At 38.8% G+C, this 25,015-nt stretch overlaps 3 protein-coding genes and 1 pseudogene across 3 annotated transcripts; 3 read left to right on the forward strand and 1 right to left on the reverse strand.

Annotated features, from left to right (window-relative positions):
• The first annotated feature begins 7,839 nt into the window (after window positions 1-7,839).
• On the forward strand, window positions 7,840-8,688 carry LOC138056327 (uncharacterized). Its single transcript, XM_068902108.1, has one exon. It carries the CDS (start codon window positions 7,840-7,842, stop codon window positions 8,686-8,688), a length of 849 nt encoding a protein of 282 aa, XP_068758209.1.
• Window positions 8,689-10,212: 1,524 nt separating this feature from the next.
• On the forward strand, window positions 10,213-11,223 carry LOC138056329 (uncharacterized). Its single transcript, XM_068902109.1, has one exon. The coding sequence runs from the start codon at window positions 10,213-10,215 to the stop codon at window positions 11,221-11,223; it is 1,011 nt and encodes a 336-aa protein (XP_068758210.1).
• Window positions 11,224-19,903: 8,680 nt separating this feature from the next.
• On the reverse strand, window positions 19,904-20,557 carry LOC138056330 (uncharacterized; annotated as a pseudogene).
• Window positions 20,558-21,173: 616 nt separating this feature from the next.
• Window positions 21,174-24,462, forward strand: LOC138056331 (uncharacterized). Its single transcript, XM_068902110.1, has 2 exons — window positions 21,174-22,034; window positions 24,439-24,462. The coding sequence occupies exons 1-2, from the start codon at window positions 21,174-21,176 to the stop codon at window positions 24,460-24,462; spliced, it is 885 nt and encodes a 294-aa protein (XP_068758211.1).
• Window positions 24,463-25,015: the final 553 nt, after the last annotated feature.

The following is a 25,015-nucleotide window of genomic DNA, read 5'->3' on the forward strand; positions in this document are numbered from 1 at the left end:
TGTCATTCTTTAAGTAATGGTTAATTGAGAGCAAATGTACCCTGAGCTGCAAATTGAGTACTCAACGCTGCTCAGAGCTACTCAATGATTATAAAGAGCAACACTGAAGCGATGGTGAGGAAGAAACTAATGATGGCGATACAGTGACACAGAAAATGTTGAAGTAGATCCTTGAGATAAACTACGACAAAAAAATTACAATGACATGAATTCGACGTGGGAAGAACAGGTGCAAGAAAATCTATGTCAGGGTTACCCAAATGATGATGCCCAGGTTCAGGCTTCTAATCATCTGCTTCCTGGTTACCGCGAAAAGCTACCACACTTATATTTATAATATCTAAGGCGGTACCACGAGCTGAAAACTGATCCAGTGCACAAGAAGGTTAATAAAAGATTACGTCGCTTTATGGAATGCGATGAAATGGATTACATGGAGATCGTGCATACTACATATACGATTTGCACTGTATATCTGTAAGCGAAAATGTATTATGCTCAATTACATTAATGGGCGGGATTCTTTTTTTTTTCTTCGGCAGCAGGGATCTCAAAGGATGCCCGAACTGGCTATTTAACTTCCCTTATATTTAATTTTTTTTATCACTTATCTCAAATATATCATAAATGAAGGATAAGATTAAACAGTATCGCCTTTTGTGGCATCTAGAAATTGGTAAACTAAATCATATTGAGGTCACCTCCGCCAATGGGAACCCTATTAAGTGTTATTGATGTAAACATTAAAGCGCCATTTTGAATAAATTATTCTTGCCCGCCCAAGCATATGAAACCAAGTGACGGCGGTCCACCACCCCGAAAGTGCACCCGATGTGCGCCCTTACGGTCAATAACCACCAACAGTAAGACCACAACCAAGGAAGTGCATACTGAGGCATGCGATGCCATCATAGTAAAGAAAAGGAAAAAAAAAGGAAGAAAACAAACTGCAAACGCCTGAACCTATAACCCTCGAGGAAATCTAAGCCACCATTCCGGATCTTGTGGCAGAAGAGAAGGCACTGCCTTCCATGCCAACCTTCGAGGAAAAACTGCTGGGTGAAGGACACGCCTTGGGACCCTGCGAGGGAAATGATGGAAAACCCTCTGATGCATTGTCCGTTTTACAACCTCCCACTGCACCACAAGGTCTCTCTTCGAAATTGGCGGTATCTACATTGTGTGGATAAAGAGATGTCCATTATGGGCGGGCGAGAACAAAGCACTCGCCTTGACTGCGACTCTGCAACGCCGTCTCAACCAAGACATCCATCAGGGTCCTTACCATTGTTACTCTAGGGGAACCCTCTCCTGTGGCCCTCGGAGGGACGTGAACGTTCATGAGGATAGACTTGGACGAGTTCGGCACCAGGTCGCATCCCACGCTCCCATTTGAACTGACCAAGGTCTCTTCTTTTTCACTAAATCATGTTTTAATTTATTCAATACTTAGTGAGATTTGTGACCAATGCGTGATGCTCATTTTGAGTAAAACCTTTAAAAGTAATGCATTTTGAGTGGGAATGGACACAACTCGGTTTTCAACACGTCGATCACCGTTAACAAATAGCGGTTTTCTCGATTCCATCGTTTCAGCAGATTGTATCTCCACCAGATCGGCCACCCATCGTTCGTTCCCGTAAAACACTAAGACCGGCAACCTCTCGAACGGACGTCGCACTCGAAGAAGTAACATGTAGGCCAATTCGTCTTGCACTTCTCGTTGCGCTTCGTTGGTCGACAATCCCAAAGCTCGGGCTACAGCCCCTAAGGCCCAGGGGTCTGCTGGAACCTGTAAGCAGTTACGATGGGACGAGATGTTCATTTCCCTTTGCTCGACATAATTTGGCAGGTAGCATTGATGTTGCTGTTTACCGTTGGTGACGTTAAAACTGCTTTTGCACATGCAAACCAAATTGAACGCGTATATTTTCGAAATTATTAGGGACCTTAATTAAACTGTTTTTCCTGGTTGCCGTCTAACAGAAAGCCGCGCGAAATTGGTCATCGCAAAAAAAAGGGTTTTATTTTTCTTTCTTTGTTGTTTTTTTCTCAAAAATAATTTAAAGTTATAGGGAAACAATACATCTTTTTAAAGCTAAGAAAATAAGCTTTTCAAAAACATATAGCTTATTTACAGACAAATAAATCATTTTATAAAAAGAAAATATAAAGGAGAGAAACTGAAAAAAAGATAACAAAAATTGATTACTATTTTTTGGATGCACAATAAAAATCTTCCTCATTTCATCGGTTTCCTGGAAAATAAGGATCGAGGATCGAGGAATGAGGATCCAGGATCGAGGATCGGGGATCGATGATGAATCACAATCCAACCCCTAGATATTAAGTGTTTGGTCACTTACAAAATTTCGATCTCGTAAACAACTAGTTAAGACCACTTTTTCTTGCACCTAAATAAAACAAGAACACAAAATTATAGTTCTTGGTATTTGTGGCTATTTCTCCACGTTCATCGTATTTTTGTTTTGTTCTTTTTAAGAAGAGAGGTTATAAACAGTCTTTGGGTGCTCAGATTTTCTTTTTTTCAGTCTGTCTAGGAAACAAACCCACAAACGCAGGAAACAGGTTTTCTTTGGTTCGGTTTTTTTTTTTTTGATCGATGAAGAAATAAATAAAGAAATAAAGAAAGCAAGAAAGATCCATGTAACAATGGGGTGCCAATTGCGGTGAAACAATTGATAATGCTCCATCATCCATCCTCCATCCTGATTTTCCAGGGAACCCATTTTATCTGCTTTTTTGGACGTAAATTTGACTGAAAACTGATCAGTCACGAATATTTTCCGAACTTTTTTAGTAATCCGATTAGCGATAATGTGTAATGTGATAATTAGATATTTATCCCAGAGTATCAAATAATACGGTGGACATGTCATTAAGGTAAATATGTAAACTTTGGAAGGAAAAGAAGCGAATATTTTGAGGGATAACAAAATCCTCTGCGATAACAGGAGCCGAGGCAAAAATGTGACTGCACAGGCGCTAAGAAAATATTCTTACCTTTTCAGCGATTTCAAGACATTAAAATTCCATTCAATGAACCACCCTCCTTTCTTTTTTCTTTGCTTTTGTTGTTGTTTTTTTTTTTTTCGGCTGAAAACTTAAATAAAGCCCAAACAAAATTTCGCCTTCACAGGGCTTCAAATGGCCTGTAGTGAAATACCCCTCATGTAGGCGTAATAAAAGCTACAAGGAAGAGATTTTCAGGAAAACTGGGGCCTTATCTTCCCAGTAAACACCCCAAAAAATGAATCGAGGTTGTTTCAATTCGAGCGGAAGGTTGGGAAAAGAGTTTTGAAATTCTGCGACGGGCGACGTCAATGACAACGCCACCAAACAAAAGCATTTAATGGGCAAAACAATCGTTCTGCACGTGGGGCGTGAGAAATTGTACATTTCTTATCAGTTCTTTGCAAATCTACAATGTGAAATGAGCAATTCTTAATCTCTAAGGACAACGTGAGCACATAGCGACGAATTTTATTTTTTTGTTTCGCCGGGTTTCAACAGAGTTCCTCCCACTTCTGTTCCTGAATGGTTTGGATAGTTTATAGAAGTTCGAAGAACTGGACTAATGACGAATAAGTTTGGAAAGTTTGAACGACGTTTTCGTTGACGTCGTCGGTGTGGATCTTAACGTCCCTTTTCTCCAATCGCAACGGTTGGAAGATACGGTAATATATTTATATTAAACTACTCTTCGCTAATTTTTTAGTTTTGAGAAAAGTCGCTTTAATTTGAATTAAGATGTTTTAAAAAGAGATTATTTCATTACAAGTCCACTTTGTGAAATCGCTTCCTCTAGTTTCATTATCTCTTCTCCAATACAGGGCTTAGCTGACAGCAAAAGTCGGTTGAAAAATGCTTTAGCAAGACCGCAAAGGCGACTACAGCAAGGGAAAGCAGGAAAAAGGAAGTTTTTGTCTAAGGCTCGGAAAGCTTCTTTTGAACCCAGCGAAGACACCTGGATGTTTTTTTTTTTAATGGGAAAATATGGCAATTGTAAGCGATGATCGTGTGAAATAATTTTGTTCTGTATACATCACTAGTATGCGGCGTGTGTTCTTCACTCGTTGTTTTCCTCCAGAACCTACCTTTCGCATAGGATAAGCTCTAACAATGATGTTTTTGTCTTCCGATATGATACTTGGAAAGACCATTAAATGATTTTTATTTTGAGCTTACATTTGAACAAAAAGATACAACACTTAGCGAGAAATACAATTTTAAGAAAACCGTGAGCTAAAAAAAAAATCGCAGGAAATTAATATATTTGTAAGAAGTGAGTTTTAAGCAACAAGTGTCGTCATTTTTGGGACGGCTAGAGCTTTGGGACGGGACGGTAACTCGGGCACCTCACACGTTGCCACTTAGTGTTTGTTAAATTAGTGTTTGTCAATAGATAACCGTTTGTAACTTTCATTTGGAGACATTTTCTCGTTGTATGATACGTTTTGATACAAACTAGTGCTGAATTGTGTGTTTGAGAAACTCCGAATGTTGCTGCCGTTTATTGCTGTCCAACTCATTTTATAATCGCAAAGGCTGGAAGAGTTGGCACTCCTTGCATTAAACTACCACTTGTAAATAGATTGTTGTTTTTCGATATTAGAGTTCATTTTAATTATTTTTAAGGTGTTTTCAAAAGGGGTCATCTCATGACATGTCCGCTTCTTTTAGTTCCAGGCGCATGAGAGAGATTTTGACGGATGTCTCAGACTTTGGTCTGATTCGATTTAAGAGTTTGCCGCATTCGCGTATATTACATTTGGTCTGAACTAAGTGAAAAAAAAAAAAAAAAAAAAAAGGATAATATTACATTGACAAAACTATACACTTGGTGTTGTTTTACTTTTTATATTTTATTTAGAGGTTTCGCTTATAGTTGGGATTAGCATTACAGAGTAATTAGTTTCACGGTACTGCCGTATTGTGTAAGATTGTACAGCCTAGTGACTAGGCTGGTATCGTTGAGTACGAGAAGGTGTCTCTGTTGCCACTGGGAAAAAAAACTGGGCGTGCTCAGCGTCCTTGACGTTATGCCCGTGGAACATAAAGGACAGAAACGAAAACTCTTGCTAACGAAAGACCGAACAGTTTACAAGGTCAAAGGATTCAAGCTGGAGAAAAAATTGTAAAACCTTAAATACACCAGTCCTTTGTTTCGTTCTAACACGAAATTAATGCATGACGTATTATGAGGCATACGTAACAATGCTTTATGTAATAGATTAATAAGATCGTTGAGGCGGACACTACTAGTCGCAGATTTGAGAGAAACCAATGGGTTTGTAAATATCGTTCTTTGTTAATGTCTATTAATCCCGGCATTTGTTAACTACAAGTCTAATCTGTTGATAGATTTCGAGTACTTTCCGGTAAACAAGATGATTGAATAAACAGTGAAATATTTGGAACCTTGGCGATTGTTGGGACTAGCAGTACATTCGAAATCCAGCTGGTATAATGGCGGAAGACGCCCTGAAGATACGTAGAAGCGCGAAGACAAGATTCACGAGAAAAAAGAACGAATTCTTCAAGGCGATAGCTGAAAATAAAGGTACTGAGATCCTGAGAACAAAGTTTAAAGAGCTTACCGAGGCCTGGTCTACAGTGGAAGGTAAGCATGACATTTATTTAATGTACCTATCTGAGGAGGAGATTGCGACAAATAGAATATAATGGAGCATCGGCGGTATACGCAAAGTATGAAAATGAAAAACAATTGATTGAACAAAAGGAAAAGGAAGAATTGAACCGCCAGCATATGATGAAACTTCGAGAAGAAGAGTTTCAAAGGATAGTTCAACAGACCATTATAAAGAAGAAATCCGCGGAAGCAATCTTTGAGGCACTTGTCGAACATGTTAAAAATGTGATTGAAACGAGAGCGGATGACGAAAACGCAGGGATAGCGTTGCGTAAAGCTGAAAAGGATATCGAGCTTGCGCTAGCAGACTGTAAGAGCGCGCACAATAAATTACTTGAGATATTAAACGAGGCCACAGCTGAAAATGAAATCGAATGGATTCGAAGAATTCAAACATGTTACAATGAGACAATTGAAACAATTCAAACTGTCACCGCGAGGACAGAAAACAGAAATAACGCCAGACAAAATTGTGCACTTCGCATTGAAAAGGCTAAAATGCCATCTTTTAATGGAACAATCAGAGAATATCCACAATTTAAGCAGGATTTTCAAAAACAAGTTATGCCAACATTGGATAAAAGCAGCGCGTGCTACATTCTACGCTCGTGCTTGGAAAGGGAACCAGCGGAAACAGTAAAAGGCGTAGATGATGATATCAAAGAGGTGTGGAAACGACTCGACGAAAAATACGGAGATCCAGCTAAATTAACGGACGCAATCATTAATGCAATTCAAGACATAAGACCCATTAAAGAGGGGGAGAACAAAAGATTCATAGAATTGGTTGATGCTGTAGAAGATGGATATAAAGATCTCAAAAGACTTGGATTGGAATGAGAAATCACAACCACAAGTTCAGTTAGCAGAATTGAAATAAAGCCACCTGCTAATATAAAAAGGGAATGGGCTAAATTGGTTAGCGCAGACAATAGCGTGGTAAACAAAACCGACAAATTTCCAAGCCTTCTAAACTTTCTCCTCAGCCAGAAAAGAGCAATTGAATATGATACCACAGAGCTACGACTTACTACTACCTCAACAATAAAAGGCTCAGCACATTATGCAAAAACAAACAAAGATTCAGTAGAAAGACGAGAAGACAGCACCCGCCCCCAAAATAGTAAATGTTTATTCCACAGGGAATCAGATCATTGGACGAGCGACTGTAAATTCTACCTATCAAAACCAAATGAAGATAAAATGAAAACATTGAAGGAAAAAGGAGCCTGCTGGTCGTGTTTACGAAGAGGACACAGACTACTTGAATGTAGGAAGAAGAGACCTTGCGGCGTGAACGGATGCACCAAATGGCATCACCAGACACTTCATAAAGATGAAAAAATTGAAACCGCTTTACAAGGAATCTCCGGATCCGCAAGTGTATGTGACAACAACATCGCAGACTCTTGTCTATTGCAGATACAGCGAATCGCCACAAAGCGCGGTTGGGTCAATGTTCTATGGGATAGCGGAGCTTCACTCTGTTTCATTACAAATGACAAAGCAAAAGCCGAGCGACTCAAGGAACGAAAGTTGAACTTTCCATAATCAAAGTAGGAGGAGACAATGAGAAAATCACATCCACTAGATACAAACTTTCACTAATAGACAAACAAGGTCAAGAAGTTCAATTTGACGTATACGTAATCGATAAAATTACTTCAGACATACAGAGCGTAAACGTGAACGGAATCATTCAACTATTTAAAGATATTTCTAAAGATGATATATCAAGACCATCAGGAACAATTGATGTCTTAATTGGTTACGAATACGCGGCGTATCATCCACAGAGTGAACAAACTCCAGGACACCTTCTTCTACTAAAGAATCGCTTTGGAAGATACATTGGTGGAACACACCCCTTTATCAAGGAAACGACACGAAACCATATGCTCGATCACGTAAATGTCAACACAGCAATTGTCCGAGTTGAAGATTTCTATAACATAGAGAACCTTGGGATAGGATGTTCACCCCGCTGCGGTGGATGTAAGTGTGGGAAATGCTCATTAGGGGCCCAAAACGTCACAATAAAGGAAGAAAAAGAATGACATCTAATCGAAAGCAAGCTGGAGTACAATAAAGAAGAAAAGAGATGGCTTACAGAATATCCATGGATTCGGGATCCCGCCCAATTGCCTGATAATAAAAGGGCTGCTATGGGAATGCTCATATCAACTGAAAAAAGATTAGCAAAAAGTAAAGAACACGCGAACGTTTATCAGAAACAAATTGAACATATGATCGAACGAGAAGTCGCACGAAAACTCTCGCAAACAGAACTGAAAAACTACAAAGAACCAATTCACTACATTTCTCATCATGAGGTTTTGAAGCCAGATTCGAAATCAACTCCAGTAAGAATCGTGTTTTATAGCAGCGCACGTTACATGGGACACATGCTCAATGACTACTGGACTAAAGGACCACACCTACTTAATGATCTCTTGGGAGTACTCATAAGGTTCAGAGAAAACAACATTGCAATGATAGGTGATATCAAGAAAATGTATCATACAGTCAAGATCAAAACCATTGAGCAACATACACATAGATATCTATGGAGAGATATGGACACTCGAAGACCACCAGACACGTATGTAATACAAAGAGTGTCATTTGGAGACAAACCATCGGGGACGATCGCTACTGTTGCATTGAGAAAAACAGCAGAAATGGGAGCGGATAGATATCCCGAAGCGACTCAGGTCATCAAAGAAAACACGTATATGGATGACATAATAGAGAGTACTCCCACCAAAGAAAAAGCGACAAAACTCACTAAGGATATAAAAGCCTTACTTGACGAAGGAAACTTCAAAATGATAGAATTGATATACTCAAACCTATACCCGACGACAAATCCTCTAATACGGAAAAGGTGTTGGGAGTTGTTTGGAACCCAGTTCAAGACGAATTTGTATATAAAATGCACCTTCGAACCACATCCAAGAAACAACCAAACGATAAGACTCATGACAATGACAACAACCCAACGAAAAGAATAATTCTATCACAAGTGAATAGCATTTATGATCCTCTTGGTTTAACAGGACCATTTACAGTCAGAGCAAAGATTTTGATGAGGGAACTATGGGGGATCGAAAATAAACTAGGTTGGGATGATGCAATTCCTGAAAGGTACAAATAATACTGGAAACAATTTTGACAGGATATGCAGGAAATGCACAACATCAAATTCAAGAGATGTGTGAAACCAAACGATGCAACAAGTGAACAACCGACGTTAATCATCTTCAGTGATGGATCCAGCAACGCCTTTGGTGCCTGTGCATATGTAACATGGAAACTCAATAATGGACGATATAGCTGCAGACTTATACTATCAAAAATCGACTCGCACCGATAAAAAAGATGTCCATTGATAGAATTGAACTGTGTGGAGCTTTGTTAAACTCAAGACTAAAAGCATTTCTACTCACACAATGTAGATACAAGTTTGTAAAGTGCTACCACATCGTGGACTCCCAAATAGCGCATAGCATGATACAGAAAGAATCGTACGGATTTAATACCTTCGCCGCAACCTGCGTGGGAGAGATACAACAGAATACAAACCCCAAAGAATGGTTCTGGATGGAAAGTAAATATAACATAGCAGATTGGTTAAACTCGTGGTGAGAAACCTAATGAAATAAACTTGGACAGCGCCTGCAAAATGGACCCAGCTTCCTTGAGTTGCCCGAATCCGAATGGCCAATACACAAAACACTGACAAAGGAGCAACTTCCTGAATTAATCAAAATAGCATCCACTATAACCAAAGATTTCAGTAAAGATGACAAAGACACATTGGCGTCAAGAATCAACATCGACAGATATTCAGATTTTGCAAAACTAATCAGAGTGACAGCCAGAATTTTGACGATGTACCAAAGAAAACCGAAATCTTCCTTCAAACACGCCGGATAGTCACTAACTCCAAGTGATATAGCAAAGGCAGAAAAATTCTGGATTATGGAAGCGCGAAAAAGCATGTATAAAGACGTTGAAAAAGGACGATACAAACGCCTGTGCCCCAGAAAGAATACAGATGGAATATACGTGGTTGGAGGACGGGGAGAAAGGTGGATTGAGATGAGTCACGACAAAAATGAAGTTTAAAAATATAAGAACCGTAGCCAGGGTAAAACATATTAAAAAATTATTATAAAAAACGTTCACTGGCTATATACAGTTAAAAACTTTCGAGCTTTGTATATATTGTAGTTGTCATCATTTTTTCCATTCATTTCCATTGAAGGCTGTAGCCTGACAGCCGAAAGCTCGAAAGTTTTTAACTGTATATAGCCAGTGAACGTTTTTTACAATAATTTTTTAAAAATGAAGTTATCCTTCTTCTTTATGATCATCGATTTTCACTTCTGTATAGTGAAGATATCCATAAAAGAGGGCACCTTGGCGTTCTCTCGACAGCCAGTAAAATTCCCACAAGATTCTGGATTGTCAAGTCTATCAGATACAACTGCGTAATATGCAAGAAACTAGACAAAAGACTGAGTGAGCAAATTATGGGAAAATTACCAGTGGACAGATTAAAGCCGTCTCCCGCCTGGACTTGTACTGCTATTGATCTATTTGGACCATTCAAAATTCGAGACGAGGTGAAGAAAAGAACGACTGGGAAAACATATGGAGTGATCTTCAACTGTTTAGGCACCCGCGCAGTACATGTAGATATAGCCGCAGATTATAGCGCTGAGAAATTCCTTATGGTCCTGCGAAGATTTGCATCTATTCGAGGTTGTCCTTCGAAACTATATTCCGACAATGGACCTCAATTAGTTGCCGCAAATGAAGAACTAAAAAATTTGGTACAAGTAAGTAATCAAGAGCAACTAAATGAATTTGGCGTGATGGAAGGATTCAAGTGGGATTTTGCCCCAGCTGATGCACCATGGCAAAACGGAGTGTCAGAAGCGTTAGTGAAATCGGTGAATCGAGCGATAACAGCAGCTATAAGTGATCATGTCATGGCATTCTCAGAACTCCAAACCGTTTGCTTCGAGGTAGCAAACCTTGTAAATGAAAGACCTATCGGAAGACACCCTACGTTTCCAGATGATGGCACTTATTTATGTCCCAATGACTTACTACTAGGCAGAGCAACTTCACGAGTGCCAAGCGGGCCTTTCAGAGAGCCTTCCAATCCTCGTCAGCGATTCGAATTTGTCCAGAATGTTGTGAACTACTTCTGGAAGAAATGGACAAGGGACTACTTTCCAAGCTTACTAATTCAGCCAAAGTGGCACACGGCTCAACGCAATCTTAGGGAAGGTGACGTAGTGCTCATCCAAGATACTAACCAAATCAGAGGACAATGGAAACTTGGTGTCGTCCTCAAGACATTTCCTGGGGAAGACGGAAGAGTAAGGAGAGTACAAGTACAGTACAAAAATCCCAAACCGGGGGAAGCCGTCAGCGAATATCACGGAAGAGGCTTTGTTACCGTCGAGCGAGCAGTGAATAAATTGGTTGTTCTTATACCAAAGGAGGAAGCAGAAGATAAAAACAAAACCTGATTGTTTCCTTTCAGTATCCTTTGACCTTTGAATCTAGTTATAACTTTTCCATGCCCGGGGGAGTGTTTCGTCTAACACGAAATTAATGCATGACGTTTTATGAGGCATACGTAACAATGCTTTATGTAATAGATTAATAAGATCGTTGAAGCCGACACTACTAGTCGCAGATTTGAGAGACACGAATGGGTATGTAAATATCGTTCTTTGTTAATGTCTATTAATCCCGGCGTTTGTTAACTACAAGTCTAATCTGTTGATAGATGTCGAATACTTTCCGGTAAACAAGATGATTGAATAAACAGTGAAATTTTTGGAACCTTGGCGATTGTTGCGACTAGCAGTACACCTTATTCCAAAATGTCCGCCATTTAAATATTCTTTTGTTTTTATTCAAATAAGCCCTTGATGCCTCGTTCTTAAGCTTAAAATTCAAAAGAATATTTTATCTTGAACGAGGCGACAAGGGCCAATTTGTATTCGCATACATCAACCGGAATTTTTGGAATAAGGTGCATAACTAATAATAATAGCTCTCTATTTCTATAGCGCTCTTGTCCTATGTTCAAGGCGCTTTACAATCATACAAACAACATAATTAATAGATATTTACAAAATTACAACCATATCCTATTATATTTACAATAATTAATATATGCAAATATATAGAAAAAATGATCTGTTATTACTAAATTTAGTTAAAAAGTACGTCTTAAGTGATCTTTTAAAACTCGAGATGGTGTTAGACTTCCGAATTTCATAGGGTATGAACAAATTAGCAAAGGCATTCGCGAATTCTTGGTCACTGTTCGCAGACGGATATCTTTTGTCTATGTTCCTTTACAGTAATTTATCAACTGTGCAAAACAGTAGCTTGATATCATGGACATTATCCTGAATAACTGTTGAAAAATGCTGTTCTTTCGCCTTATACAACATTGCACCGTTTTAAATAATTCAATGGCCGTGTTTTCACGACAGACGTTATCTCGCTTGACATTCCTGAGGAGGCATGACAAATGAGCGAGGCATCAAATGAGGAGAGAGCACGTGGCAATACAACAATAATAATAATAATAATAATAATAATAATAATAATAATAATAATAATAACTGACGCAGAAGGAATACAAAAAGAGGCATGACAATGTAGCTAGGGCAGATCACTGGGACCTGTCAGAAAAATATGGTTTGAGCGTAGTGAGACGTGGTATGACAAAGTCCCGGGCAGTGTACTTGAAAACGAGGATTACAAGATGCTGTGGGACTTTAGTGTACGAACAGACCATGAGATCGAGGCTAGAAGACCGGATTTATTAATCATTGATAAAAGTGAGAAGAACTTCCAAATCCCGTGGAAATCCCGGACGATGAAAGGGTGAGAGCAAACGAAGATGAGAAAGTAGAAAAATATCAAGACCTTGCGACAGAAGTCCGGCGAAAGATGTGGGGAGTAAGAACAAAGGTGATAGGCATAGTGGTAGGTGCGTTGGAAACAATACCACTGATTTTAAAAGAAAATCTGTGGACCACGGGTGTAGACACATCCATTGAACTGATTCAGAGATCTATACTGACGTTGGGATCGGCAAGGATTCTTAGGATAGTGCTGGAGATCTAGGCAGGAGAGGAAAGGACGCTTCTTGGTTTCCTTAGACATTTGGTTGTTGCCCGGAACCAATGAAAACCAGATTCTATCTGAGATTATTAGCAATAATAATAATAATAATAATAATAATAATAATAATAATAATAATAATAATAATAATAATAATAGTAATAATAATAATAATAATAATAATAATAATAATAATAATAATAATAATAATAATAATCATGCTTGTATTTCCGATTTGAATAACCGCAAGCGACTCCTCATTAGCAACTCTCTTAAGCTGCCTTGTTTGGTGACTTAAATTTAATTAGAATTCTATTGAAATTTATCAACTCGCTTAAGGTTAAGCGAGTTGGGAAAGGATCTGTTTTCACGGAATTTACGGTTGTCACTCGCTAAGCGACCTGAGAAACCGCTCTTGAAAACACGGTTGATGTGCTTAAAAGCTCTGGTATACACGTGCAAATTCCTATAATTTAGAAAAAAAAAATGTATGAAGTATTCATCCATGTGTTTGTTAATTGATTTATGCAGTCAAGTGGCGCTAAGCCTCTTTTCAATATTTTGTTCGAAAAATGTAAACATTTTCTCATTCGTTAAACCACCTTTTTTCTTCCTTTGATACCTCCCACCCTGCATAACAATTCCACCAACTATCAGACACCTCATTTGCATCTCGTTTAATCCCATCCTTTGCGGGGTATAAAACAGAGGCGAACAAGCCTAAACCGCTGCTTGTGCCCAATAAATATAACCTGCAAAGCAGGCTTTTTTTTGTTTTGGCCGACAATCTGGATAGCGAGACTAACAGAGGCGTGAGTAAGAGGAGGACAATATGAAAAGGTAGTGGTGGAAGGTAAATGGGAGAGAAATGCGCCTGCATGCACCTATTGTTCGTTTGTCAAACCCGTTTTTTTTTTGGACGGGGACTCTGATTGGTGCGGTGATCACCTCCTGTCAATCAAAGGCATATTTTTCTTCAGGTTCTTTCGAAGAAGCTATTTCGGATCTCTCTGGACTGAAAATATGGCTGATATTGTAATCGGAATAGAAAGAGGCCATATCGACCCTGTTTTCGAGAAAAGATTTATTGGCAGTTCTTCCACCGGCTTTTGAAAGAGTTTTATCTTTCAGTTGTTTGTGGATTGAAGGAATTCATGTCGAACAAACCTGCATGTGTGATAGTTGTTTACCTGCTGAAAGTATTGTGCAAGATCAGATATTCGAAGCTGCTTCGATGGGCTTCGGCTGCTATATCGCCTTCGGATGCCAGTTTAGAAGACGTAGGAAAGCGGCAAATATCAACAGATCTGCGCTTTTGCTGATGAAATTCTGGATAAGTCATTCCTCGATCGGCTGAAAAACGGTAACACTCCTTTGCACCAAATCTTATTGGGCTTATTGTTGATGAATTTCACATGTTGGGATATAGACAGGTCAAAGGTTTATTTGTTTTTCTTTACTTTTTTGTTTATTTTGAGAACTAGATACTGGCCAAACTCCAAGGAGTTTTGTACAAGAGAAAGGTTATTTTTGCTGGAGTCTCTTTAACAGGTCAGCAACAAAGAAAGCCAAGCAATTACCGGTAAAAAAAAAGAAGAAGAAACAAAAAAAACAACAACAACAACAACAACAAGCAAACATAATAAAACAAACGAATTTGCTTTTTATTGACTCGTTTTGCATTTCCGGAAATGCGATCAAGCGCAAGTAATGAGAGGTGTTTGTCAATTGAACAGGCCTTACCGGCAGGCTTTTTTTCTCCCCAGGCTAAAAGATATTACAAATATGGTAGAAAAAAATAGCAAAAATAACAATTCCGCGCAAATACAAGAAATCTTTGGAGAGAGAACTGCAAAGGGGCCCTACATATACGACAACAATCGCGATTTTTGTTATATTTGTGAGGATCCCTTGGTCCTTGGTCTTTTTCTTTTTTTTTTTTTTTGCGCCGATTTGTCATTTACGTTATTCTTGCGATAGCCTGCATTTCTTATTTAACCTAGGTAAAAGTGGATTCTACCTGAGACCGGACTGACAACACCTATACTAAGGTCTCAGTCACTAGTATGAATGTCACCAAGTAACAGCCTATGATAGTTGGCAAATTCACTTACAACATTAGGTTTGCCGTAAAGTCAGGCGATTTACATGTTATTGATAAAGTTAAGCTGCTACAGGTAAACATTGACAAGATGCTAACACTTTACCCATAAATTTCCATTAATTATTAAATAAAGGTCATGCAATTATAACTTCCTTACGCGGGATTAAGACTTTTAATGGCAGTGATGTTTCATTAATTAAACCTATATAGTTGTACGTCGTACCTCATTTAAAACGTTCCTGACCAAACGCGAACAAATTGGAGATCGTGCAGATCGAACAAACACAGCGTGGCGCCATTTTGCTTTGCAGAGCTTGTTGTGTGGTATTTATAATTGAACATCAATGCTTTAGCAATACAGATCAAAGAAGATTGAAAGAAATTTAACTAGTTAACAAAAGTTCTATCGCTGAAAGCTTTTGCAGTATTTGCTGTCACTTTGATTAGCGAGATTTTGGATATCAAAGTTTGAACAAAAAGGTTTGTTCAGCACTTTTACGGCGCTTCCTCTTTCAATCAAGCGATAAAACAAACACAAAAACAAAACAAAAAATCAACAGAACGAGGTAAGTGTTAAGTGTCGCACTTGTGTTTGTGTTATTGCTGAATGATTTGATTAACGTTTTTCTGTGTTAGTAATTGACGCCTAATCTTGACTTTTAAGTGTTTTTGTTACAATTGTTTTTCCCTATCCCCCAAGTTTAAATTTGCGTTATCGACGTTTTCATTCCTTTCTTTTTTTAGTGCTATATACTTACCCGTAGTGCAAATGTGCAGCGGTAAAGATCAACGTTTTCTTTCTATGTACTGTATTCACATTTGAAAAACTGTGGCATCTTTCCAAGACTTGTACCTTACACAATCCATTTGGCATAGTTTTGCTTGCGATATTAGAAAAAAAACGAGACTTACCTGGAAGTCGATGATTACTTCATAGAAAGTGCGCCGTACGGATTTTTATTTACGAGTTGCAAAACTTTAGAAACGAACGCGTGAGCGTAGCGAACGAGTGAGTATCTAAAGTTTTGTAATGAGTGAATAATATCCGTACAAAGCACTTTTTATTGTGTAACTAGTTTATTATGTAATAAAGTAGAATAAAATCGTGTAAATCAGAAATTTTATTTTTTCTTTATGACGTAGGGTTTATAAGCCATGTTTGCGAAACCTGAAGAATCCAATTTAAAAAAATACAAAATGCGCAAAATCTGTCTTCAGGAGAAAACGTTTCAGGTATTAAAAAACCTCCTCATTTAGAATAACGCTAAATGCAAAAAAATTCAAAAGTACAATGACGAAAACACTTCACATTTATTTTAAGACTGATTAATCACTGTCTGATTCAATCACATAATAGAGGCGCTTCGCGCTGTGCATAGACAAGTTTGGACTCTGCTGACTTTCACTGTTTATCGAGATACTAAATGTTCCACCGTGAATATTTGCACCTCGAAGTAGGGACAATACTTGTTGAGGTGATTCTTGGTGTTCTGATAAACTGACATCTTCTCTTTCTTTAATTGGGAGGGATCTCCTAGTTGATGTGGTACTGCTCAAGATGATCGAGATATTCCACTCTCTCGATTCAATATTTTCGAATTCTTCGTCTTTTCCTGTCATTCTAATAATTTTTTTGAGTAAGGAAACATCTCGTTTGGTTTTACTCAACGTGTTTTTGTTTGCTTGCTCCTCGATAAAAGCCTCTAAAGTTGTTTCAGGTGGAACAAAACGTGTTGAAGCCATGTTTTGCGAAAAACACAAACATGTTTTCTCAACTGGCGCGCCTCGGAACCCATTTGAGTGTTGTGTTCTGATTGGCTAATAGGTGATTCTACTCAACGGGTATATTTTTCACATGTGAAAAAAGCTATACTGGAAGCTGATTGGACGTATCGCTTTTTCCACATGTGAAATATAAAGAAGAGAAAATTCTATTGGAAGGTTTATTACATGAAACTCGCCCTATATATATAATAAAATAAAGTAAATTAATATTCATTAATTATTATTAATTATTCATTTATTTTTTGATTAATCAGACAAGACTAGACACAGCCCTAATCATGCTTACAGCCCTTTATTAAACATTCAAGACTTCTGTGTCCTTGAACTCTTCGTTTGCTGAGGGAGCACACTTCATAGAGGCAGACAGACTGTTCACTGCCCAGAAACTAAGGAAATTAACATAGCCGTTTTCTGAAAGAGATCACTCATTGAAAGTGCCTCATTCGTACTCCAGCTTCTAAACATGTTAAAAATGTTCTGTACATCCCAGACAGGCAAATATCTACTTTGAATTGGCCTCGACTCGTACACACCTTTCAAGAACCTAGTTATGAGAGGGTGGCTACCAACTGTTCATCTGCTGTCAAAGTGTAGACAGGAGAGAGCACAGCGCGCAGGCTGTGTTAATAGCCCTGTACTTTAGCCCCGCCTTACACAGGCTAGTAGGAAACACGAGGGTGTCGTTTACAGTGACTTCAGCTCGATTAATCTGCCTCCCACAACAAAATTGTGCCCATCTTCTTTTAAGGTAAGAGTCACACTTTTTTCTTGTTTCATCTCACCATGACTTGAAGATAATTGTATTTGTTTTATCAGAAATGGCTTTTGTTTTCAAACCTCCCGATACATGACAAGCCATCAGCTGCAACTTTTTTGATTGAGTGATGATGAGTGGGGTAATGTCACAAGATTGTCCTTTCTTGGAATGAGTGTGGGATGGTCGACTTACATTGTTAGCACTGTTACAAAAAAATTCTGTGTTGGCCATATTGGTACTAAAATGACTCCCTCACCATTGTCTTGTGAGATTTTCTGGAGACATCTGTTAATGATAGAAGAAGGGGGAAAAGCATAATAAGCTTTGTTCGTCCATGGTATCGAAAACGCATCTATGTATGAGGCTTCAGGATCCCGCCTCCAGGATATATAAGTGGCTAATTGTCTACTTAGTCTGGAAGCAAATAAATCTCATATGGCCCCCATAGACTAACTATGTTTGTAAATATAGCTTTGTGTGAATGCTATTCTGTTCTGTCATGAAAAGAACGTGATTCTTGGTCTGCCACCATATTATCTTTCCCTGGCAGGTGTGCAGCAGTGAGCCAAAAATTATGATCCAGGGCCCTCAGTTGAAGAGCCCAAGATAATGCTTTTTTTAAAGGTTTAAGGCTTGCTGCTTTGTTTGTTCTTTCTTTTGTAGGTCCTTTCTGCGCGAATGAGCCTCTCCACATCCGCCTTTGTTATATTACGGTTTTGCTAGACTATATTACCATCAAGCTAGACTATATTACCATCATGGATTCGCTCTGACGAAGGGCTAACGCTCGAAACGTCAGCTTTTAGAATCTCTGTACGGTGGCCAATTTGCATTTATCAACTCCGTTGATGAAACCAAATTTTTGTATACTACTTCCCCAACGACGCAGCACCACAGTTTCTTTAGAAACTATCCCCTTCATTCATATATTACCATCAGACTTCCTGAGAGTAAGACCGGTGTTTTAAGAGATGGTCAAGGTGTTTTTATATATAAGTCAGGGAATTTTGCGTGCCTTTATCAGTTGTTGTTAAGATATTTAATAATTGCTCGTCAAAAGAACGGTTGTTATTGAAACCACTTGGTCGTTGGAGGTCCGATGCATGTGGCAACAAAAATGTATGTTAAAGAGCAGGTTCAAGAGAGGTTCAACGTTGCTCGAGGCAGAAGATTTTAGTTGTCATTGTTTGCCGTTGTCTTTTCTTTTATTTTGTGGTATTTATGTACCTGATTGTTTGGAATAAGCATTCTCCGTATGTGCTTTTTCTACCTGAAACATGCTACCCAACTTGTATTTGCTCTAGTTGTATTTGTCTCTGTTTTCCTTGCGACGTCCGAATAAGAGAGAAAATATATTTTTTTATATTCGGACTAACTTGGTGAGGGTGAATGAAATATAAATTCTCCGTTGCAGAAAAAGCAGAACTCAATTACCCCTTTCTTAAGAAGACTGTCGATTTCATTATCTATGGCTGCTTCTTCTACTGAATGAACAAGGCATGTTAATCTAGCACTTTGTTGACAATTCCAGGCAAGTGGATTAGCTATCAAATCGATATGGCTATGAGCAACCGCGTCTAAGACAGACTCGTCTGAACTGATTTCCCGACTTTTGTTTCAAAATAACTTACTTCTTCCAGCGTGGAAATTGTTAACAGGGACTCAGGCACTCACCGCTTCCGACGCAGTAGTACTTATTGCATTCGTTTTACCCCTCCTCGTTTTCTAGGATACTTGTCCTGAACAGGATGGGGCCTTTTGTCTGAAAAAAAGTACCTCTGCGGGGCTTCGATATTTGACGTTGTAGGAAGGCTGAGATTGAATGATCAAAGGCAAAAGGCTTAATTGCATAACTATGTACACAAAAATGTTTTAAAAAAGGCCTATATACAATTTAAAATTATGCTAGTGCAAATAAGTAATGTTAAATTGGCAGCGCTAGATTGTGACAGCTGCACATTGCAGAAATAAATGTCTTTTTAAAACGTTCAGTTTTAAGACCTGGCAGGCTAAAAGTTCCTTGCCGCCTTAGATTGTATGATGAATAATCTCTTGGAGGCAGAAGGCTGTGGAGATGTGTTGTTCATCAGATATTTCATTGAATAGTTTGCAACACAGCTTTTCACGACGGACGCTTAAGCTCTCCAATTCAAAACTATCTAGACAGAGCAGGTATGGCAGACCAGGCGCAATTATTGAAAAAACCCGTTTGTGAACCCTCTCAAGGTCTTCATAGAGGTAATCTTAAAGTTTGTGATGGAACACTTGGGCGCCATACTCAAGAACAGGTCGTATAACCGTGCTGTTAAAGTTAATTAGACTTTCGGTCCCAACACCAGCCCTTCTCAGTTGGACCAGGAAATACAGGCTTTTAATATTTATATTTCCTTGAGAACGGCGATATTGCTTCAGGTCCTTATTTTTTGCTGGTGTTTTCGCGGGACTTTTCTGTAGATTTTTTTGAGAGCTCGATTCGTTTTATCAATGTCTTCGAGTCTCCTCCAAATAAGAAATTGTTTATGGGCAGTGACGACGAGAATAACGACGCCTCGTCCTCGTTTTGATCAGATTTTATACCTTCTAACCGTTGCAAATTAATTTCATAATTTGCATAACTCAGCATTTCAATAGCTGACATTCCCTTGTCAATTAAATTGAAAAGATGTCTAGATATGGGCATCAACCTCCTAGTTTTTATCTGGTGTAGTCTTGGGTTTTAATCCAATATACCGTCAAGCATTTTTGTGATTTCAATCACTCCTTTAACAAGAGCACACCGCTCTGTTTGCACACGAGCGTCAAAGGATCTCGTTGTCAAGTGAAGGTGGTTCCAAATCAGCTCATCAACTTTCGTGACAACAAGGCTTTCGCGAGGTTCGGGGCGAAGAATCCTATGTGCTTCTTCTTTTATTTTTGCCTCGTCAGGTTTCTTGGCCTCGAACATAACTTCGTTGATCAGTTTTGCGAGACGTTCGTGGACTCTGCTATCAGTCGCTTCCTTTTTGGTTAGCCGTTCCTCGACGGTAGTTAGAACATCACAATCTCTATGAATCGCCGACTTACAAGTCATTCATTTCCCTGTTTACCGGGGGCACTTGAGTCGTACGAAGGCGACATATCCCTTCGTCTCTCAGGTTTTGGCTCGCCACGTCTTGTGCGGGTCTTATTTCCGCCATTTTCACCTGAGTGACCGCCCTCTTCTTGTGAGCTCCTCTCTCAGAGATCATGTTGTTCGGCGAACAAAGGTCTCGCCATAGCACTTTGCGATTTTTCAAATTGCTTTGTTAAGGTTTGTTGTAAATTGGTCATGGAACTGGTGATCATACTACCAAATTTCAACAACTCACTTTGTTCCAAACGATACAAACGATCTGAAGGCTAAAAACAGCAAAACATCTAAAGAAGTTGCAGAAGCTATTGTTGATCTCGCTAAACAGATAGAGGGGTCTTCCGAAGCTCAAGTCATAGTCTCAGGACTTGTAACACGAAAGGACAAGCTTAATGATAAAGTCTCAGAGGTGAACAAGCACTTGACGAAGTTTTGTCGTCAGAATGATTGGAGATTTATTGAACACAATAATATAAACGAAAAGGGGTTAAACCGTGGAGGTCTATACCTGAATTTTGCAGGTAACAAGCGTATTTTTAAGAATTTTTATCATGGTCTAGCTCATTGAACTTTTACTATGCCTTCCATTAATGCCGTGCCGTTGGAAGGCAACAGTCAGGAGTCATCGAGAAGTCCGACTCAAAATCCTATTGATCGTTCTCGAGTATTTCCATCCAAACGCGGTTTTAAGCTGGCCTCGCTGAATATAAATAAATTGACCACTCATCTTGATGAACTCAAGATCTTTCTCGTAAGTAACGATATAGATGTTCTCGCAATTAACGAGACTAAACTAAATGAATACATCACCGATAATGAGGTCAGTATCTCTGGTTATGATATAGTTAGACGTGATAGAACTACATATGGAGGTGGGGGCGTTTGCTTTTATGTAAAAAAGTCAATTAACTTTTCGGTGCGCAACGATCTTTGCATGGACAGTCTTGAGAACCTTTGTATTGAAATACGCAAACCTCGTTCTAAATCATTTATTGTTGCTACGTGGTATAGACCACCTAATTCGCTTGTTAGTATATTTTCACCTTTTGAAGAGTTGATTGGGAAATTGGATTCCCTTAATACTGAATTCTACCTTTTAGGGGATCTAAATTGCAATATGGCCGCATCCCAGTTTGACAGCGATACACGCAAATTATTAAGTATCACGGATGTTTATGGTCTTCAACAACTCATAACAGAACCAACAAGAATAACCGAAACTTCTGCAACATTGATTGATTTAATTTTTACTAACTGTCCTGACAAGGTGTTATGCTCAGGTGTGCGTCATATTGGCATTAGCGATCACAGCATGGTCTATGTCTATCGAAAATTAGCCATTAATGGACAGAGTAAGGGTCACACTAATATAACCTATAGGAATTTTCGAAGTTTTGACCGTGATAAATTTCGTAACGATGTTGCATCTCAAAATTGGGTTTACATAAACCATTCTTCCAATCCAAATGATATATGGAATGAATGGAAGGAATCCTTTTTGGCTATTGTTAACAAGCACGCTCCATTGAGACCCACTCGTCTTCGCGCGCGGGGTTCCCCATGGATTACTTCTGAGCTTAAAAAACAGATGCACGATCGAGATATTTTGAAACTCAAAGCAATTAGATCAAAAAATCCTAATGATTGGGTTCACTTTAAAAGACAGCGGAACAAATTCAATAGTGCGACTAGGCTAGCGAAGCAAGTTTATTATCAAAATATGCTAAACGAGCATAAGGGTGATTCCCGCAAAACCTGGCAGATCATCAATGAGCTGTCTTCCCGAAATTTCGTGGAAACGTCTGTGAAACAACTGAATGTAAATGAGCAATCAGTAACAGCTCCAGCAGAAATAGCGCACGAATTTAATCGTTATTTTGCTACCATTGGCCCGAAAATTGCTAGTGATATTCCTTCTTCAGATGGCAACAGCTATCTGAATTATCTCACTAGCACGGATAAGGAGTTTCAGTTCCGCCCAACCTCCACAAATGAAGTATTTTCACTGCTGAATAAACTGAAAAAATCAAAGGCAGTCGGCCTTGACAAAATTTCTTCTCGACTTATTCGTGAATGCGCGGATCTTATTTGCAAACCGCTGTGCTATATTTTCAATCAGTCATTAAATGTAGGTGTGTTCCCAGACGACTGGAAGTGTGCACGGGTCACTCCACTATTCAAACAAGGGGAACGTGATGACCTAAACAATTACCGCCCAATTTCCGTTATCCCGGTTATAGCCAAAGTGTTCGAAAGAATAGTTTATAACCAATTATATGCGTACCTAACAAAGCATAACGTAATATGTAAATGCCAATCTGGTTTTCGCTCTATTCATTCCACCGTTACGGCTTTACTTGGGGCTACGGATACTTGGGCTTACAACATTGACCGAGGAAAAATAAACGCTGTTGTTTTCCTAGACCTAAAAAAAGCTTTTGATACGGTTAATCACGAGATCCTTTTATCTAAATTAAATAATTACGGCATACATGGCATTTCTTACAACTGGTTTAAGTCCTATTTGGACAACCGCACTCAAAAGTGTTCCATTAATGGATCACTTTCTAAAACTTGCTCACTAAGTTGCGGCGTCCCTCAAGGGACTATTTTGGGTCCATTGTTGTTTTTGCTATATATCAATGATCTGCCAAACTGTCTAACGAATTGTATGCCATGGATGTACGCAGATGACACCCACCTAACATATGTGGGTGACAATACAGGCGACATAGAATCAAGACTTAACCATGATCTAGAAAATGTTAAAAAGTGGTTGATAGCAAACAAACTTACCCTGAACATGACAAAAACCGAATTTATGCTGATTGGATCAAGGCAGAGGTTGTATGCTCTCACAAATCCTCCAATTCCCGAGATTAATGGTGCTCCTATCACTCAAGTTTCTGTTGCTAAATCCCTGGGCGTGCTTATTGATAATAATCTTAACTGGAGTAGCCATGTCGATAAACTGACAAAGAAAGTAGCTTCTGGAATTGGATGCCTCAAACGTATAAGGCATCTCGTTCCTCAGACGACATTGCGCTCTATTTATCACGCTTTACTTCAACCGCACTTTGACTACTGCAATGTCGTCTGGGGAAACTGTGGTATCACGTTACATGACAAATTACAAAAACTGCAAAATAGAGCAGCCAGAGTTTTGACCTTCTCTAATTTTGATGCAAATGCTAGCGAGCTATTCAAAATTTTAGGCTGGAAAAATCTAGTTAGCCAGCAACAAATTGCGCTGGCCACAATGGTCTATAAGTGTCTTCAGGGGCTAGCACCGGAACATCTATGTTCTAAATTTACAAACCGCGAATCTGTTTATAGTTTAAGAGACTCTGAAAGAAAGCTTAATGTTCCGTTTCCGCGGACAAATTATTATAGAAACAGCTTCAGCTATAGAGGTGCTACTGTCTGGAATAGCTTACCCCTCAAAGCGAGACAAGCAGAGTCTCTTGGGCTTTTCAAAAATCTGATTAAAGACATATTTTAGTATAAAGCACGGCATTCATGGAAAGCAGCTTTAGAATTAATATAGTATTATAGTAATTGTATTTTATTGTAATCATTTTAAAATTTTACCTTTTGTAATTTAGATTTTAGCATTGTTTGTAATCTTAGCTGATGATTTTACCGTGCATAAATAATAAAATATCAAAATATCATATCATATCATTCCGGCGTTTCAACGCTGGAAGGCTTTGCCGGCGGCCTTGACGTTACGTTCACATTCGCGACCTTTGTAGCACCGCAGTTTGGCACCGGTAATGTCCCTTTTTCAGGTAAGGGAACCTCGTTCCTGGTTTGAGATTGCTTTTTCCTTTCCGCTTTAGGTATCTGTGAAGGGATTTGTGTGAAAGATGGATGCGTGCCATGATTTGGTAAATGTGATTTTAGGCCCGGCGGCGCCGCACCAAGTTAAAAGGTCTCATAGAACCTCCACGAGGCTCTAAAGAAATTTGACAATCTTGTCCAAAAATCTTTGGCAAGAAAGGATTGTTTTCTTCTGCGAAGCAAAATTGAAGTTCGTATTTTTCTCACTGAAGAAAATTCTCAAGACTGTAGGTGTTCACAGGGAACGTGCACTAAAGTTGCGCAGGTCCGTTGTTATCTCATGTGACTTCTAAAGGTGGTGACGAAGAAGAACCAAGGCTATTTGTAGATGTTTTTTCTACTACTTTTTTACAAGTTTCGTGTTATTTTAGCTGCGTTGGTTTCCTTTAATAAAGGGTAAATTCGTAAAGAAAGTGGGTCGAAACATTTTTGGAATATTTTTCCCCACTCTAAAAATAAATGCGTTCACAACAGTGGCCATGTATTCTGTTTTCGTCATAAGCCTCTTTTACCACCTAAACAAATGTACGCACTTAATTCAAACAATTCGTAAAGAAGGTAGTTTCGTTCATTATG

This window comes from Montipora capricornis, chromosome 7 (genome assembly GCF_036669925.1).
Source record: "Montipora capricornis isolate CH-2021 chromosome 7, ASM3666992v2, whole genome shotgun sequence".
Classification (NCBI taxonomy): Eukaryota; Metazoa; Cnidaria; class Anthozoa; order Scleractinia; family Acroporidae; genus Montipora; species Montipora capricornis.

Coding starts and splice junctions, on each gene's coding strand:
- LOC138056327 (XM_068902108.1), top strand. CDS start 7,840: ATGGGAATGCTCATATCAACTGAAAAAAGATTAGCAAAAAGTAAAGAA.
- LOC138056329 (XM_068902109.1), top strand. CDS start 10,213: ATGGGAAAATTACCAGTGGACAGATTAAAGCCGTCTCCCGCCTGGACT.
- LOC138056331 (XM_068902110.1), top strand. CDS start 21,174: ATGCCTTCCATTAATGCCGTGCCGTTGGAAGGCAACAGTCAGGAGTCA. Junction 22,035..24,438: donor ATGTTGCATCTCAAAATTGG/GTTTACATAAAC, acceptor TTTCCGCTTTAG/GTATCTGTGAAGGGATTTGT.